The sequence below is a fragment of the Nerophis ophidion genome, linkage group LG07 (assembly GCF_033978795.1).
Source record: "Nerophis ophidion isolate RoL-2023_Sa linkage group LG07, RoL_Noph_v1.0, whole genome shotgun sequence".
Taxonomy (NCBI): Eukaryota; Metazoa; Chordata; class Actinopteri; order Syngnathiformes; family Syngnathidae; genus Nerophis; species Nerophis ophidion.
Window position 1 is genome coordinate 28976348 of NC_084617.1, and position 19461 is coordinate 28995808.

General features: G+C 38.9%; 1 protein-coding gene across 7 annotated transcripts in view; it reads left to right on the forward strand.

The window, feature by feature from the left end:
* ciita (class II, major histocompatibility complex, transactivator) overlaps positions 1 to 19461 on the forward strand; it is a 51734-nt gene that overhangs the window by 2938 nt on the left and 29335 nt on the right. Inside the window, exons 2-6 of one of the 7 annotated variants that reach the window (XM_061905867.1) lie at positions 10646 to 10708; positions 11002 to 11035; positions 11108 to 11686; positions 18328 to 18375; positions 18438 to 18500. In XM_061905867.1, coding sequence (XP_061761851.1) covers positions 11575 to 11686; positions 18328 to 18375; positions 18438 to 18500 — 223 coding nt within the window. In that variant the 5' untranslated portion in view covers positions 10646 to 10708; positions 11002 to 11035; positions 11108 to 11574. Of the gene's footprint in view, positions 1 to 6589; positions 6685 to 10645; positions 10709 to 11001; positions 11036 to 11075; positions 11687 to 18327; positions 18376 to 18437; positions 18501 to 19461 lie in introns of those variants that run through there. The other 6 variants (XM_061905869.1, XM_061905868.1, XR_009807470.1 and 3 more) reach the window with 6 other exon arrangements.

Here is a 19461-nt window from a genome sequence, read left to right on the forward strand (position 1 = left end):
TGAGCGCAGTTGGGTGTTCCAACAGGACAATGACCCCAAAGACAAGTCAAAAGTGGTAAAGACATTGCTGAATCAGGCTACAATGAAGGTTTTAGAATGGGCTTCCCAAATTCCTGACTTAAACGTGTGGACAATGCTGAAGAAACAAGTCCATGGCAGAAAACCAACACATTTAGCTGAACTGCACCAATTTTGTCAAGAGGAGTGGTCAACAATTCAAGCATAAGCTTGTGGATGGTCACCAAAAGCACCTTATTGCAGTGAAACTTGCCAAGGGACATGTAACCAAATATTAACATTGCTGTATGTATACTTTTGACCCAGCAGATTTGCTCACATTTCCAGTTGACCCATATTAAATTCATAAAAGAACCAAACTTCATGAATGTTTTTTGTGACCAACAAGTATGTCCTCCAATCACTCTTTTACAAAAAAATACGAGTTGTAGAAGTTTTTGGAAATTCAAGACCGCCATGACAGTATGTTCTTTACAAATGTATGTAAACTTTTGACCACGACTGTATACACTATATAAATCGTCTTAACAACCAAAAATGTCATGACCTCAACAGACCCCATAGTGGTCATGGACCCCGTTAAAGACCCGTGCTCTATAACAATAATGGATCGTACTTGTATCGCACTTTTCTACCTTCAGTAAGTTGTACTTTTACTTGAGTAGAAGTTTTGTTTGGGTTCCTCCCATCAAAATGACAGACTGAAAAGGTCAGGAAGCAGAAAGGGTTAATTAATTCAGACATTCACTCTTATCTGGCGATGTTGCACCATGCCAAGACACCTTTAAACTTTCGATCTACGTCCCATCTTAAATGTGCCAGTCTCAATGTGCCTCGGCTATTGCGCCAGATGCAAAGCATTAACTTTTGGGCGAAAATCTCATGCTTTATCAGTATCACGCTTCCAACAAATTGTAATCCTGACTTCTTCACTTTGATTTGAACTAAAACATCTGCACAAATTGTTTTATTCCTTTTTTGTTTTATTGGTTAAAATGTATTTTATATTGTTCTCCTGAGTTAATGTTACATTTAAATTGATTAGCATTTATTGTGTATATATGAGTGTATTTTTTAGTATCAAATGGTTCAACTTCTTTTTTTTAAAAACTGTTAATGTAAGGTGTTTTTGATCGAGGTGAATGTTATTTGGGAACGTTCTGACAATAATAACAAAGAAGAAAAAAGAAGCCGGGGCGGGGGGAGTAAAATGGAGGACAGAAGAGATGGGAAACAAGCTCAACCTGTAAGTTAACCTGTAAGTTTTCCTGTCTCGTCTCCAGAAAGGTTTGTGTGGCAACAAACACTCGAATTGGAGCGCTGCCCTGTACCTTTGTACTCCATGTTTGACCTTTTTTTGAGGATTCAGCACCGCTCTTCTGTTTGCCATTTTACTCCACGCCCTGCTTTTTCTTCTTTGTTTTTTTTGTTTTTGTGATGGGCGCCATGCGCAAATAACAAATGGCCTTAAATTGACTCAACAGCACCACCATTTGCTGATGCTGTGGATCGCGCATATCACTGCCAAAAGTTTTGACTTAAAGAAAATTGTTTTTATACTTGCCAACAATTTTTTTTAATTGAAGAAATTTGATTTTATACTTGTAAATCTTTTTCTTTTTTTTTTTATGAAAAAAATAAATTGTTATACTGGATTGATTTAGATTTATTGGTTCCCGTTGGGGAAATTCATTTTCACTGACATTACACATCACGGACAAAAATAACAAAAAGACATCATACATGACCAACACATTAACAGGCTTGTCAGACAGGTCGACCGGGCCTGCTGTTTAGGGCAGCTATAGCTGCAGGGATAAGGCTTTTCCCGAGACGGGCCCTTCGGAATTTGATAGTTCTGTACCTGCGCCCTGATGGTAGTTGGATGATGTACTGGTGTAGTGGGTGAGTCATATCCTGGACTGTTGTGTTTGCCAGTCGAATGATGGACCTGTGGTTTAGATATGAAATGTTGGGTGTGGGTAGGCTGATGATTTTAACTGTGTTAGTTTGATCCGGTTGGTTACAGAAAGCATAGTGAAAAAACATGTGGAACAGTACAGAAGGAAGGGTTGAACGATGCTTTGGTAAAATAATAACAGGAGGTGAGGTGCAACGTATAGTCCTTTAAGTTTACAGATGGCTGACAAGTCTTTGTTGACTTCTTTTTTGAATGTCCGTAGTGTGCTGATCAAAGGTGGGTTTATTGTCCAAGGTTACGTCCAGGTATTTAAAAGTGTCAACTAGGGCTGGGTGATATGGCCTTTTATTAATATCTCGATATTTTTAGGCCAACGATATACATCTGGATATTTTGCCTTGGCCTTGAATGAACACTTGATACATATAATCACAGCAGTATGATGATTCTATGTGTCTACATTAAAACATTCTTGTTCATACTGCATTAATATATGCTACTTTTAAACTTTCATGCAGAGAGGGAAATCACAACTAATTCAATGTACCAAAAGTGTATTTATTAAACAGTTATTAAGCAGTGGCAAAAACATTCATGTGAAGACTCTTCTTCGGCATGGTAATGCCGGTGTAGTTTTCCCGTGGATGCGTCGAAGCAGAACACAGCAAAGGTAAGCTATAGGTATTTATTTAATAATAAAAAGGCTAGGAACAAAAACATTGGTGTGAAGGGAAAAGGTAAACAAAAGACGCTAGCGTGAAAGCTAGGATAAACACAAGGAAAACTAAAACTTAGTACGAGTAAACAAAAAACATTCAGCATGAAAGCTGGAATATAAAGTGGCTTAGCGTAAGAGCTAGCGAGAAAATACATACGAATGAAAGATGAGAGTCGTCACTGTAGCACGTAGGCAAATTAGGATCCGAGAATGAGTGAACAGAAAAGGTGAGCTTAAATAGGAGGGTGATAATTAGTAGCAGGTGTGCGGGGCGAGACTAGCAGGTGGACTGATGAGTGACCATGGTGACAAAGCAAACAGGAAATAAGGAGTCGGAGAAATATACAAAATAGAAAAATAAATAGTGTAGATCTGAGCAGCAGATCGCAACAATTCATGTCATTTCAAAACAGAAATTGCAAGATTGTCAGAGACATTTTAAAACAAGCTATTAGATCACTTTTGTGCATGATGTCACTAAGATGACATATCAAAACAACACTAAATTAAAGTGCACTTTTTGTACGGAACGCAACTACAATAGTTTAAAACAAATAAAGTGTACTTTTGTGCATGATGTCACACAAGATATTTCAATAACTGTCAAATAAAAATGAGCTGTGTAACAGGAAATCAAATAGCGTGTGTCCTTTGCTATGTGGTAGGTTACTACGGACGTTATTAAATTATGTTGTTGACTATTTTTTTCATACAGTCTGGAAATGGTTGCTTTGGCATTTTGTGGGTATGGCACCGAATGAAGATGTTGACATTCAGTTTCAAGCACTCTTCATTCTCCAGTGGGGGACTTTTGAAATGATGCTACAAATTAGCAGTAGGTGCTACTTTAACGCTTTTGCCGCACACTTGTTCGACATCTTCCCGCTTGAAGCCAAACCACCGCCCGACGATGGAATAATATTCCTTCATTTGTTACCAGATTGGCACCTTCTCTCTCTCGTATTACCACTCGCACCACTCCGCAAGCATCATAGCTAATGTTACCGGACAGCAGTTGCACACAGCATCCTCTTTCTATCACGCCCAGGTAGTGTTTCCACTGTGCCTTTAGCTTTAAACTTGCGAATTATGCTCCCAACTGTGTCTCTTGGAATGTGTAATGTCTTTGCTATTTTCTTATATCCATATCCTTTCTTATGAAGAGAAATTACCTCCTCTCTTGACTTCTTTGACCACTCCCTGGACTTCACCATGTTGCAAATACACCATTGACCATCTACAAGAAGCTGAGCGTCACAGTCTTTTTCAATCAGTTTAATTGTTGCTCGTTATGGTTCTAATCACATCTACAGGTGTTTTCAACACCTGATTGAAAAGACCTTATTCAAATTCTGTTCTTAAGAGTTGTGATCTTCAAGGGGTTGAATCATTTTGTCAATGAGATATTAAGAGAAATGACACTGTTTGGTATGTTACAAAATATAATGTTGTAATTCAAGTAGGATTTGTCTATTTAATGCATCTTTATTTGATATGACTATAAACAAAATACGGGATAAATGTCCAACTTGCTAAAACACCAAATTTGTGTGGGGGTCTAATAATTTTGATCACAACTGTATGTAAGAAGTTGCGCTTGTCTGTGAGAAGGAGAGACAGGAAAGAGTGATAAAAGCCTGCAGTGTAATGCCCGCAGCTAAAAGTAACTGCGTGAGAACATATACTCGAATATCACGATGTAGTCGTTTTCTATAGAGACAAAAACACGATATATCGAGTAAATCGATATATCGCCCAGCCCTCGTGTCTACTGTTTTAACTGTTTGTGTGTTTATGATGATGGGGTGCTGAGGTGAGGGGGGGGGGGTGAACCATTTTTCTTCTCTTTTATTGAAATCGATTTCCAGATAACTGGCTGTGCATGACTCTGTGAAATGTTTGACTGTGTTATGATAGTCCAGGATGGATTGACTATTGGAGAGGAGTGCAAGAATGGCTGTGTCATCTGAGTATTTTAAGTATGTTGTGGTGGGTGAGATGCTACGGCAGTCATTGGTGGAGAGCAGTGGTGTCCAAAGTGCGGCCCGGGGGCCATTTGTGGCCCGCAGTTCATTTTTTAACGGCCCCACGACACATTTAAAAAATACTATGGAAAAAAATTAAAAACATAAAAAGTGGTATAAAAGAGCAAACAGGTGAAATTTAACAAGAACATGTTGCAATGTTTACTCTAATAACACAAAGCTGCCATGCAGGCTGTTTCTTTCTTTAAAAAAAAAAATTGTGAATCGAAATCATTTATGAATTATTGATCAATTCAAGGCTCCAATTATGTCACATTAAATATTCCACGTTGAGATGTTTTTGGAGGCAAATGTTGCATATTTTGTGTTTGCCCTATAAAAAACTGAGCTGTTTTTGTCTTTTTTCAAAGAAGGGCCTAAAACGAACAAACAAAAACATAAACTACAAAAAAAACTTATAATTGACGGATAGATCTGAAGTTGATCTCGAGACCATTGTGTTAAAAGTAAACTGTAAAAAAAATATATATAATTTATTTTTTAACACTTTAATGAGTAGGACCCTTTTGGATCAGTGTGTTTTGTTTTAAAGTGTCATTGGATAAAAAATAATTGTGAATTAAAGTCAATGGTGTTATGAGTTGTTGACCTTTTTACGGCTCCAATTATTATACAATCTCAAATATTCTCCTTAAAAATTTTATTGGGTGAAAATATTACATATTTTGTGTTTTTTTTTCTATAAAAAACATGGTTTTCTTTGACAAAAAGAGCATACAACTTAAATCTTTAAAAACGTCATATTGACAGATAAACCTAATGTTGATCTAGAGAATACAGAGTGGGCCAAAATCTAAAACAGAACAAAGCCGCAGGCCGAGGTTGAACAAATTAACCTTTTAATAGAGACCCAAACAAGTTTTGCATTGAATAATGAACAAGCAAGGCTTATGTAACTTTATAGTGAATTGCAAAATCGAGTTTCAAATAATAATAATAATTAAAAAATATCGATGGCATATCAAATAAAATTTAAATAAAAATTGAATGCCTCTTTTCGGCGGTGGGGTTGAGGTGGACGGGGTTTGGTGATAGCGGGGGGAGTATATCAATCAATCAATCAATCAATGTTTATTCATATAGCCCCAAATCACAAATGTCTCAAAGGACTGCACAAATCATTACGACTACGACATCCTCGGAAGAACCCACAAATATTGTAGCGTACCGGAAGAGTTAGTGCTGCAAGGCGTTCTGGGTATTTGTTCTGTTGTGTTTATGTTGTGTTACAGTGCGGATGTTCTCCCGAAATGTGTCATTCTCGTTTTGTGTGGGTTCACAGTGTGGCGCATATTTGTAACAGTGTTAAAGTTGTTTATACGGCCACCCTCAGTGGGACCTGTATGGCTGTTGACCAAGTATGCTTTGCATTCACTTGTGTGTGTGTATAAGCCGCATATATTATGTGACTGGGCCGGCACGATGTTTGTATGGAGGAAAAGCGGACTTAAAGACAGGTTGTAGAGAACGCCAAAGGCATTGCCTTTAAAGCCCACCCCAAATATTGTTGTGGCACTGAACTTCAGGAGTCTCCCGGGAAAATTGGGAGGGTTGGCAAGTAAGAGTATTAGCGGTGAATGCGGTGTTACATCGGCGGGCCAGCTCTAATGTTAATTTGGTATTGCCTCAAGGGCCAAGTGAAATTACACGGCGGGCCTAATTTGGCCCGCGGGCCAGAGTTTGACACCCATTATCTAGAGATTTAAAACTTGAATAATAATATAAATAATAACACTGAATAATGATACATTTGTAACATTTCATTTTTACCAAAACCCTTTAGGGTCCCCGGGATCAAGACTGAGTGGAGGCCTAAATTTATATTTTTTATTCATATATTGTATTGGTTTTTAAAATAAATTGCACCTGCCTGCTTTGATTTTTCAGTGTACGGCCCTCGGTGGAAAAAGTCTGGACACCCCTGGTGTAGAGCATACAGGAAAGGGCTCAACACACATCCCTGTGGGACCCCGGCGTTGATGGTAAGCACCGGGGATGTGTTTGAGCCCACCCTTACTGCTTGCAGTCGGTCGGTGAGGAAGTTGTGGGTGAGGTGGATCAGCTGAGGGGGGATGTTGAGCTGGTGTAGTTTCCGGATCAGTAGATGCTTCTGTAGGGAGTTGAAGGCGGAGCTGAATTCCACAAAGCAGATCCTGGCAAAGTTGCCTGGGGAGTCCAGATGCTGGAGGAGGAGATGCAGCAGGCAGGCCATAGCATCATCTGTGCCCCTCCTAGCCCTGTAGGCAAATTGGAGGTGGTCCAGGTGTGAGGTGACAACTGGAAGAATGATGTAGAGCAGCAGTTTCTCCAGGCACTTGATAAATTATGGATGTCAGGACTATGGGGCGGTAATGGTTGAGTTCTGTGGGTCTAGATTTCTTCGGTACTGGGATGATGGGTACTGGGATGTCGGCCGACACACCTGGCGGCTCTGCTTGTACGGCAAGGGAGCTCGAGCGGTCATCTCGTGCGCAGCCGCCACGTGCTTCTTGAGCCCACTGTACCCGGCCGGGACCATATCAAGACACCCTGCTGAGATGTACTTGTGAATCTTTTTTTAATGAAAGAAAATTGTTTTCATACTTGCTATTTGTCTTGCAAATTTTTTTTTTGGACTACAGAAAAAAATGATTTACTTGTTAATCTTTTTTATTATTATTAATAAATAAAATACTTTTTATACTTGCCAATCAATTTTTTTTTTGGAAGAAAATGTTTTTTATACTTGTGAATCGTTTTTGTTTACTTGAAATAGTTTTTTTCATACTTGCAAATGCTTTTTTTTTACTTGCAGAAACATTTTTGTACTTGCAAATCGTTTCTTTATTTGAAAAAACTGTTTTCATTTTTTACTTGCAGAAAATATTTTTCATACTCGCCAATTGTTTGTTTTTTTTTAGAAAAAAAATAGTTTTTGTACTTTAAATCGTGTGTTTATTTGAAAAAAAAATGTTTCATACTTGCAAATGTTTTTTTTTACTTGCAGAAAAGTTTTTGTACTTGCAAATTGTTTATTTGAAAAAAAATGTTTCAATACTTTCAAATATGTTTGTACTTGCAGAAAATTGCTTTGATACTTTCAAATTGATTATTTGCAGAAAATGTTTTTTTTTTTACTTGCGAATTTGTTTTTTTTACTCGAGAATAGTTTTATATTGAAGAAATAGGTTTTTTTTACTTGAAAATCGTTCTTTTTTCTTGCAGAAAACATTTTTATACTTAAAAATTGTTTATATGTTTTTATTGAAGAAAATAGTTTTTATACTCGTAAAAAAAAAATTAATTAAACAATTATTATTTTATTTGAGGATTGCTTTTCTAATTTAAGAAAATTGTTTTTATACTTGTGAATATTTGTTTTGATTAAAGTAAAACATTTAGTTTCCCGCTTCCGCCATCCTAGTCATTGCTGTTGTGTCCTTGGGCAAGACACTTAACCCACCTGCTCCCAGTGCCACCCACACTGGTTTAAATGTAACTTAGATATTGGGTTTCACTATATAAAGCGCTTTGAGTCACTAGAGAAAAGTGCTATATAATTCACTTCACTTCACTTGTGAATCTTTTTTTATTTGGGAAAAAAAACAGTTCTATGCTTTTTTATACTTTAATAAAATAGTTTTTATACTTGCAAATCCTTTCTTTATTTGAAAAAAATATTTTAGATATTTGCAAATTGTTCATTTTTCATAACCCTAGGGTTTTTAATTGAAGATAATCGTTTTACTTGCTAATCATTGAGCGTGAGTAAAAGCATTTTTATGTGTTTGTGGCAGTCGTTTCAATTCATAATGAAACTAATATTTGCTGTAAGTTACTATATATTTCTATTGTCCTTTTTTTAACGTTAAGTATACAATGTTATACAGAGGTGTACTTATCACAATTTTAGAGACAAATTATACTATTTTGAGTCACGGGGTTGCAGTGGCGACTTGTCCAGGGTGTACCCCGCCTTCCGCCCGATTGTAGCTGAGATAGGCGCCAGCGCCCCCCGCAACCCCAAAGGGGAATAAGCGGTAGAAAATGGATGGATGGATGGGTTGCAGAAATATTCAATATAAATACTCACTTAACACTCAGACAATCATTTGCTTCAGTCTTTATTTACCGCAAGTGAGTCTTTAGTTTTGGAGCAACGAAAATTTCTGTATGGAATTTTTCCGAACTGATTTTTATATATTTTTTGTCCTGTCCAGCCACTCAGGAAAATCATATTGTTGATGTAGTAACATATAAATGACAATGAACATTATTGCACTACAAAGGGAGCAACACAAATACCAATAGAAATCAAACTATTGATAATGAATAATAATAATAACCAAAACATACTTTTTAAGATGGTGCCGAGTCTCTGAATCTGTCAGTTTTTGGTGTAATTATACAAAATGAGCTAGCCTAAAATTTTAGCATGCACACATTAAACTGCTAACACTTAGCTTGTGTGCTAATGATGGCATAATAACAGTTTGCATGTCTCACACGTCAATTAACACGGCTGTAAGATGTATGGTTTTGGAAATGGAGAAAAAAGTGTAAAATTAGGTGAAAAAGTTAGCATGCTTAAGTTACCTAGCTAGCATGCTATCGTTTGCATGCTACAAGTTAACAAGTGTCACATACCAAGTTGTATGACTCTGGGGTAAATGGTTAGAAAACTAGCTCAAAAAGCTAGCATGTTAATGTTAGCATCCTAGAAAGTTTACATGAGCATGATATTAGTTAGCTTGTGTCACTTACCAAGCTACCAAGGTGCAAGGATGTGGGATTAGAGAAAAAAAGTATATTTAGTAAAAAAAAGTTAGCACTTTAATGATAGCATGCTAACGTTTGCATGCTAAAGGTGTGTTGGCCCTGTGAATGCAGCTGAGATAGGCTCCAGCCCCCCCGCGACCCCAAAAGGGATAAGCGGTAGAAAATGGATGGATGGATGGTTTACAAGTGTCATGTACCAAGTCATAGGACTCTGAGGTAAACTTTGTTTGATTGATTGATACTTTTATTAGTAGATTGCACAGTACAGTACATATTCCGTACAATTGACCACTAAATGGTAACACCCGAATAAGTTTTTCAACTTGTTTAAGTCGGGGTCCACGTTAATCAATTCATGGTAAACGGTTGCAAAAGTAGTACAGAATTAGCATACGATCAGTTAGCATGTGTCACATACCAAGTTATTTGACTCTAAGGTGTATGGCTGTCTAATGAGATTTAAAAAAAAAACGTAATGTTAGGTAAAAAGGTATCATATTCATATTAGTATGCTAGCATGCTGGCTGTTAAAAAGTGTCACAGAAAGTTTTATGACTATCAACAATACAATAGATTCAAATGCAGCAATAAATAAATGTAATGAAAACCTCAATGACAGAAAGATAAGCGGACTATATTAACCTTGTAGATTGTTATAGCTACATAGGTTAAGCTTTTTAAGTGTGAATCTTTTAAAACACTGAGATTTGTTTCCGTAGTCTTTTAACAAATAATTTGCTCACAAATTTTATTCAATGAAATTGTCAGCATAATTTGATGGGAAAATATTCAGTTAAAAAAGTCATTATGCAAAAAAAAATTTGCAGTAAAGACACAAATGAAACTATAAAGTATCGATACTTTTAAAAAAAAACGAGGTTATATACTGTCATTTTTGTTCATAATCATTACAAGTTAAGTCATTATTGGTCAAGTATTTCTACACATTTAGAACCTGCTCTGTTGGTATTATTTCCAAAGATGTGGGGTTGAGGTCCAGGTCTAAAGTCCTTCATGTCTACATAGGCCTGTATTAATGCATCTCTGTGGATTGTACTAGAAACATGTGCTTTTGTAAGGTTTGCACATGCAAAAGTTAGTTTTTAGGATGCGGAGAAAACTGGTTTGAGGCGATAAAAATGTTCCAAGGATATGAACTCTAAATCAAGTCTTTGTTCACAACAGGTTCCAAGATGCAGGAGGCGGAGCAGAACTCCATTGTCTCCCTAGACGATGGAGATTTACCAGGTGAATATGTTGCATACATTCGCTGTTTACACGCTTAAAAAAAAAAAAAAAACATTTTAAAAAACGCTCAAACCTAACCAACATTTTTTTTTTTACTTTATTTCAACAAAGTGCATGTTTACAGTCATCCATCACAATTTCAAATTTGCGGCTTCGCTTCATCTTTTTAAGCATATTCCAAGTATTGTTGGCCTAAATGAAGCAATTTCAGGCATACAAAATGCTAAATAAACTAAAAATATCAATAATACACGACAAAAGCAGTGTGTGGAAGTATTTTTCTTCCCTTCCAGGGTTGGACTTACCAGTGTGACCACACCTCTGGACGTGGGTTTCAACAGGAGAATTTTAATTTTTCATTTGTTGTCGTTGTCAAAGTTCCTTTCTTTTGCTTTTCAGCAATCTGGTTCGTTCCATTCCGCTCTTTGTTGCTTTTTCAGCCTCTCTGTCTCTCCTGCTCCCACTATCTCCTCCGCTCATGGTCTCCGGCGCCTCTAATAAAGGAACAGGTGATTAGATAACTCGTTCCAGCTAAGATATCGACTCACCTGTTGGCTGTGTTGACTACGCCCCTCTCCACATGCCTCCATCGCCAGACTCAGGCCGGGCAGCTGTCCGGCCGTGCCTACTCCCCTCCACCCCACCCCACTCCCATAGCGAGGCGAGAGAGGAAGTCGGCCACGGCCATCTGCGTGCCCGGCCTGTGGACCACCCGGAAGTTGTAGTACTGAAATGCAAGGTACCATTGGGTGATCCGCGCATTGGCGTCCTTCATGCGGTGGAGCCACTGGAGAGGTTTGTGGTCCGAGCAGAGACTGAAGGCACGCCCCAACAGGTAGTAGCGGAGGGCCCCGACCGCCCACCGGATGCTGAGGCACTCCCTCTCCACCGTGCTGCACCTTGCCTACCGGTCCGAGAGTTTCCGGCTCCCACCATCTCCCCCGCTCATGGTCTCTGGCGCCGCTAATAAAGGAACAGGTGATTAAATAACTCGTTCTTGCTGAGATATCCATTCACCTGTTGGCTGCTTCATGGCCGGCCCCTGCACACACACCCCCACCCCCGCAGGGAACGTGTGGATCACGCCCCTCTCCACACAGTGAAGTTTGCACTATGTGTAAATGGTAAATGAAAACAGAATACAATGATTCGCGAATCGTTTTCAACTTATATTCAAATGAATAGACTGCAAAGACAAGATATTTAATGTTCACACTGAGAAACTTTTGTTTTTTTTTTGCAAATAATCCTTAACTTAGAATTTAATGGCAGCAACACATTGCAAAAAAGTTGCCACAGGGGCATTTTTACCACTGTGTTACATGGCCTTTCCTTTTAGCAACACTCAGTAAATGTTTGGGAACTGAGGAGACACATCTTTGAAGCTTTTCAGGTGGAATTCTTTCCCATTCTTGCTTGATGTACAGCATAAATGCCACACATTTTCAATGGGAGACAGGTCTGGACTACTGGCAGGCCAGTCTAGTACCCACACTCTTTTACTATGAAGCCCCACGGTTGTAACACGTGGCTTGGCATTGTTTTACTGAAATAAGCAGGGGCGTCCATGATAACGTTGCTTGGATGGCAACATATGTTGGTCCAAAACCTCTATGTACCTTTCAGCATTAATGGTGCCTTCACAGATATGTAAGTTACCCATGCCTTGGGCACTAATACACCCCCATACCATCACAGATGCTGGCTTTTCAACTTTGCGTCTAGAACAGTCTGGATGGTTCTTTTCCTCTTTGGTCCAATTTGAAATGTGGACTCGTCAGACCACAGAACACTTTTCCACTTTGCATCAGTCCATCTAAGATGAGCACAGGCCCAGCGAAGCCGGCAGCTTATCCTGCTGTTGTTGATAAATGGCTTTGGCTTTGCATAGTAGAGTTTTAACTTGCACTTACAGATGTAGCGAACAATTGTAGTTACTGACAATGGTTTTCTGAAGTGTTCCTGAGCCCATGTGTCGGTATCCTTTACACACTGATGTCGCTTTTTGATGCAGTATCGCCTGAGGGATCGAAGGTCACGGGCATTCAATGTTGGTTTTCAGCCTTGCTGCTTACATGCAGTGATTTCTCCAGATTCTCTGAAACTTTTGATGATATTATGGACCGTAGATGGTGAAATCCCTAAATTCCTTGCAATAGCTCGTTGAGTTTGCTCAGGCATTTGTTGACAAAGTGGTGACCCTCGCCCCATCCTTGTTTGTGAATGACTGAGCATTTCATGGAAGCTGCTTTTATACCCAATCATGGCGCCCACCTGTTCCCAATTAGCCTGTTGACCTGTGGGATGTTCCAAATAAGTGTTTGATGAGCATTCCTCAATTTTCTTTTTTGCCACCTTTGCCAGCTTTTTTGAAACATGTTGCAAACTAATATTTGCAAAAAATAATGTTTTCCAGTTCGAATATTAAATATATTGTCTTTGGAGTCTATCCATCCATCCATTTTCTACCTCTTGTCCCTTTCGGGGTTGGGGGGGATGCTGAAGCCTATCCCAGATGCATTCGGTCAGAAGGCTGAGTACACCATGGACAACCTCATCACAGGGCCAACACATACACCATTCACACTCACATTCACACACTAGGGCCAATTTAGTGTTGCCAATCATTGAATATAACTTGAAAAGAATTTGCAAATCATTGTATTCTTTTTTATATACCATTTACACAACATGCCAACTTCACTGGTTTTGGGTTTTGTACACACAAACATACATACACACACACATGCACATACATATTGATATGTTCTTAAAATGCACAACTCAACACATTACTAACATTTGGATGAAGTGCCACCTTCATGGTGCGTACAGTACAAGTCAATCACATGTGAAACTATCAATAATTCCCCTCAATCACAGGTCCGTACTTCTGTTGGTATCTGAACACACGTTTTTGCTTCTGTTGTCATGGAAGAATGTTAGCAGATTGTTTATTTCTCAATGCCATATTTTAATTGCACATATTTATTATTTTTTTTTTTTAATTAAAATTTTTTTTAAAATATATTAATTAAGGTTTTTGTTGGGTTCCCCCGCCCCTTCCCTCGGGGGGGGGGGGGGGACGACTTTGACAGGGCGGTTGCTGGTTGTTCCATCTCCATCGTTGGGGTCCCTGCGGGTGGGGTGGGTGGTTTCCAGCGGCCCTGCGCTGGGTGGTCCTATGGCGGCCGACTTGGGTGGGGTGGCCTAGCGTGGACTGTGTCATGCTCCTCGGGGGTGGGGGGTTGGGTCGTGGGGACCCGGGTGCTGGTGGGACGGGGGCGGTTCTCCCGTCGGGTTGCAGGGAGTCTCTGGGTTCCACCGGGCGGGGCGTCCCGCCTTTCTGCCCTAGTGGGGGATTGTCTCTCACTGGCTTGGGGTCTGACCGACCGCTGCTTCTCTCGTGCCCTGTCCTCTGCGGGGCGCGTCTGTCTGCGGCCTGCTGCTGGGTCTTCCGGGCGGCGCGGTGGGCCAGGCTCTGGGGTTCCCGTCGCGGCCTGCTGCTGGCTCTTCCGGGCAGCGCGGTGGGCCAGGCCCTGGGGTTCCCGTCGCTGGCCGGCCTGGCCGCGTGGGGCCGGTGGTCCCTGGTTCCCTGGAAGCCACACCTGCTGTTTGGGTTGGGCTTTCTGGGCGGCTGGGGCCGTACTCTGGCTCCCACGCACACTGGGAGTCAAATATATTGTACATACAAACACACACACCGTTATTCATACATATAAACGTACATACATAGGTACCTACGCTCCCACATACATACACAAATATAATACATACCTACATACTCCAAGTCCGTCCAACCATACGCACATTCACGGTACAATTATCTCATACTGTACATATACATTCACTGTACAAACAAACATACATATACTGTACATACACATTTACTGTACAAACAAACATACATATACTGTACATATACATTTACTGTACAAACATTCATATACACATTCTGTTCATATACAAGTACATATACATACATACACGCATGCGCATAATCACGTTTCATCAAACATATATCAACGTTGTTGCCCTAGGGTAAACTGGGTAACACATGGCATACTGACAAAGCTTAACCCCTTGTTACTATAACAATCTACAAGATTAATATAGGTTGCCTCTCTCTCTTCCCCTCCATCTTTCGGTAATTCTTTTTTTTTTTTTGTCTCTCTAGTTAGCATTATGTATACGTATTGTTGCATTTGGACAACTGTATTGTTGATAATAGAGGTACACTATTGGTATTTTTCATGATCAATCGCGCTTTTTCTATTGGTATTTGTATTGCTCCAGTTGTAATGTAAAAATGCTCATTGTCATTTCTGTATTATTATTTATTTCACTCACTGCTTTTTGCTATCACTTTTACGATCATATTTGTACATATTATGTATGTGCTGGTGTTGTTCTATTGTTGTTGTTATCATTGTTGTGTTTGCTGTTGTTGTTTTTGTCTCTCTGTCTAATCGCCCTCTTATCCCCACAATTTTCCCCTCTGTCTTCCTTTTTTTCTCTTTCTATCCCCTCCTGCTCCGGCCCGGCTGCACCAAATGATAACATAAATCAGGGGTAGGGAACCTATGGCTCTAGAGCCAGATGTGGCTCTTTTGATGACTGCATCTGGCTCTCAGATAAATCTTAGCTGACATTGCTTAACACGATAATTATGAATGATTTCGCTGGTAATCACAGTGCTAAAAAAAATGTGCAAAATATAAAACATTCTCATGCATTTAAATCCATCCATCCGTTTTCTACCGCACCTGTTCAAGAAGTCACATTAATGGTAAGAAGTATTTTATGTCACGATGGGGGGGGGGGTCGCAGCTTGCTGCAGGGTCGTTCACCCAGGAAGGCAGACGGACTACTCAGGACATAGCATTTAGGTAAAAACATGATTTAATTTAAACTAAAAAAAATATACAAACAAAAATCGCTCACAGCGGAGGCACAACTTGGGCTAAGGAACAAAGCTAACGCATAAACAGACTATGAACATAAATCTCACAAAACTTACTTGGCATGGCATGAAGTACAAAACTATGGCAAGGCATGAAACAAGTCAGCACAGGGCAAGAAAAGATCACATTGACGCCAGGGCGACTGACTGGCAAAGACGAGCTTAAATAATGCCTCTGATTAGTGCTCGGGAAGCAGGTGAGCAGGCATTTTGTCCACCAGAGACAGGTGGACAAAATGAGTAACCAAGGAAACCAGACAAAGGAGTGGAAAAAAACAGGAACTTAAAGAGTTCAAAGGACAAACAGCACATGGCCAAACAAAAATGATCAACAGACATGACATTTTATTTATTATTGGTTAGCCTCAGAATAACAATGTTATTAAAAAGAATAAAAGACTTATTATACTCTAAAAATGTTGGTCTTACTTAAAAATGCACACATTTAGTTGTATTCAGTGTTAAAAAATATGATATGGCTCTCACTGAAATACATTTTGAAATATTTGGCTTTCATGGCTCTCTCAGCCAAAAAGGTTCCCGACCCCTGATATAAATACATTTAATAAAGTCAAATTCAAATAAGGCAACAAGAGAAATATCCTACACTTCTCTTTTGTAAAGTAAATCTGAACAGCTGATATGGGCAACTACATCAACTATATGATTTGCCTGAGAAGCTGGACGGAACAAAAAAAGAAATAAATAAATAAATAATAATAATAATAATTCCACATACTGATATACTAACGGTTTTAAGTGTTGTGCGTGCATAAACATGTTGGAAAAAACATTGTTCTCTAAAGTTATATTTAGCCTCTTCTGGTGAGAAGAATTGTCTTACATTCTTATAGTTTGCTTTTGCATCATTTTAGCTGTTTGCAAGTTCACCGAATCATTCGTTTGAATATTATTACACCCAAAATATATTCTGTCACTCTTTAAATCTATTTGTGTTTGACTTTCCTTTCTACTGCCCCCCACGACTCCAAAGGGAACAAGCTGTAGAAAATGGATGGATGGATTTCCTAACTCCTGTTACCAAATAGCATTACTTTTAGTTTTACAGAGGTAAAGGTACGAATGTGTGTGTTCAAGTTAAAGGAAACGGCAGGCCGTCTTCTTCTCGTATTACAATCTTTGCAAGCTGGGTAACGTTTGCTGTGGTCTGGAACAACATGGCAATGTTTGCTGTGGTCTGGAAAGAATGGTAACGTTTGCTGTGATGTGGAACAAAACGGTAAAGTTTTCCGTGGTCTGGAACAACATGGCAACGTTTGCAGTGGTCTGGAACAAAATGGTAACATTTGCCATGGTCCGGAACGAAATAGTGCCATTTGGTGTGGTCTGAAAAAACATGGCAACGTTTGCTGTGGTCTGTGAAAAAATGGTAACGTTTGCTGTGGTCTGGAACAAAACTGTAAAGTTTGCCGTGTTGTGGAACAGCATGGCAACGTTTGCCGTGGTTTAGAACAAAAGGGTAACATTTGCCGTGGTCTGGAATTAAATGGTACCGTTTGTTGTGGTCTGGAACAAAATGGTAATGTTTGCTGTGGTCTGGAACGAAATAGTACCATTTGCTGTGGTTTGGTACAAAATGTTAACGTTTGCTGTGGTCTAGAACAAAATGGTAATGTTTTCTGTATTCTTGAACAAAATGATAACGTTTGCAGTGGTCTGGAACAAAATAGTAACATTTGCTGGGGTCTGGAACAAAATGGTAATGTTTGCTGTGGTCTGGAACATCATGGCAACATTTGCTGTGGTTTGGAAAAAAATAGTAAAGTTTGCTGTGGTCTGGAACAAAATGGTAATGTTTGCTGTATTCTTGTACAAAATGGTAACGTTTGCAGTGGTCTGGAACAAAATGGTAACATTTGCTGTGGTCCGGAACAAAATTGTAACGTTTGCTGTGGTCTGGAACAACATGGCAATATTTGCTGTGGTCTGGAAAAAAATGGTAACGTTTGCTGTGGTCTGGAACAAAACGGTAAAGTTTGCCGTGGTCTGGAACAACATGGCACATAGCTATCAGAAATACAGCCAATATTACATACAGTTAATGTGTCATGAGACATGCAAATGTAAATGAAATACACAGAGGGCATGAGAAAAGGAAACTAAATGAGCTCAAATATACCTACAAACGAGGCATGATGATGCAATATGTACATACAGCTAGCCTAAATAGCATGTTAGCATCGGTGAGTTTGCAGTCATGCACTGACCAAATATGACTCCAACAAGTCAATAACATCAACAACGCTCACCTTTGTGTATTCACGCACAGCATTAAACGTTTGGTGAACAAAATGAGACAAAGGAGTGGCATAAAACACGTCTATCTGCGGCAGGGTCTGAGAAAGTTGTTAATGTAAACAAACTACGATGAGTTCAAGGACCGCCGAAATTAGCAGAGGTCTTCAGGCAAACCTTCTACCATGTGTGGATATATATGCTGACATCACTGGTTAGTAAAGATCAGAACTCATCTCCAAAGAAGTTTGGAACATTACCAAATGACTGAACAAACATCTCAAAGACTCACATTTTCTATACTTTTGCTTCTCAAATACACTAAAAACAGGGAAGGAAAGGGATTTTTGCAGAACATGACCTCTTTTTAACAAATGCTGTCTGATTTTTGCTGTTTCAGACGATTTGTCGGAGTTCATGAACGACAGCTACCTGGTGACAACAGTTGGTAAGTTGTAGATAAAACGACACGCATGCAGATGATTGTAATGATTAAGTCCTGTCTTGTAGACAGAGGCAGCCTCTTCGGTGACGACCACCTGTTGACTTTGGACGAAGAGCTCAACAACCCCAGTAAGAATCTCCGTAAGGCTTTGAATACCAGAAATTTATTTTGGGAAAAATCTGAAACCATTTTTCTAAGCGAGGTGAAATTGAAATGTTTTGATCTTGTGATGAACAATGAAGCAATAAACTGTTCTGTATTATCTACATCATAAGTCATTCATCAATAATATTATGAATATATTAGTTTTATATGTGTTTCATTGTATATATTATTCATTTATATACATTTATATTTATAAATATATTTATTATTTCATTCTATATTTTTTTATTTGTTATATGTACTATTATTATACATAAATATTGATATTATTATTAATATATTTGTATTTTATTATATATTTAATATATTATGATTTGATATTTTACTATTATTTATTATTATTGTATTATTAGTGTGTGTGTGTGTGTGTGTGTGTGTGTGTGTGTGTGTGTGTGTGTGTGTGTGTGTGTGTGTGTGTGTGTGTGTGTGTGTGTGTGTGTGTGTGTGTGTGTACATATATATATATATATATATATATATATGTATATACACACAGTGGGGCAAAAAAGTATTTAGTCAGCCACCGATTGTGCAAGTTTCTCCACTTAAAATGATGACAGAGGTCTGTAATTTCCATCATAGGTACACTTCAATGTGAAAAAAAAATCCAGGAATTCACATTGTAGGAATTTTGAAGAATTTATTTGTAAGTTAAGGTGGAAAATAAGTATTTGGTCACTTCAAACAAGGAAGATCTCTGGCTCTCACAGACCTGTACCTTTTTCTTTAAGAAGCTCTTCTGTCCTCCACTCGTTACCCGTAGTAATGGCACTTGTTTGAACTCGTTATCTGTATAAATGAGACACTAGTGATTTAGGGCTATATAAGTAAACACTGATTGATTGATTGATTGATAAAAGACACCTGTCCACATCCTCAAACAGTCAGACTCCAAACTCCACTATGACCAAGACCAAAGAGCGG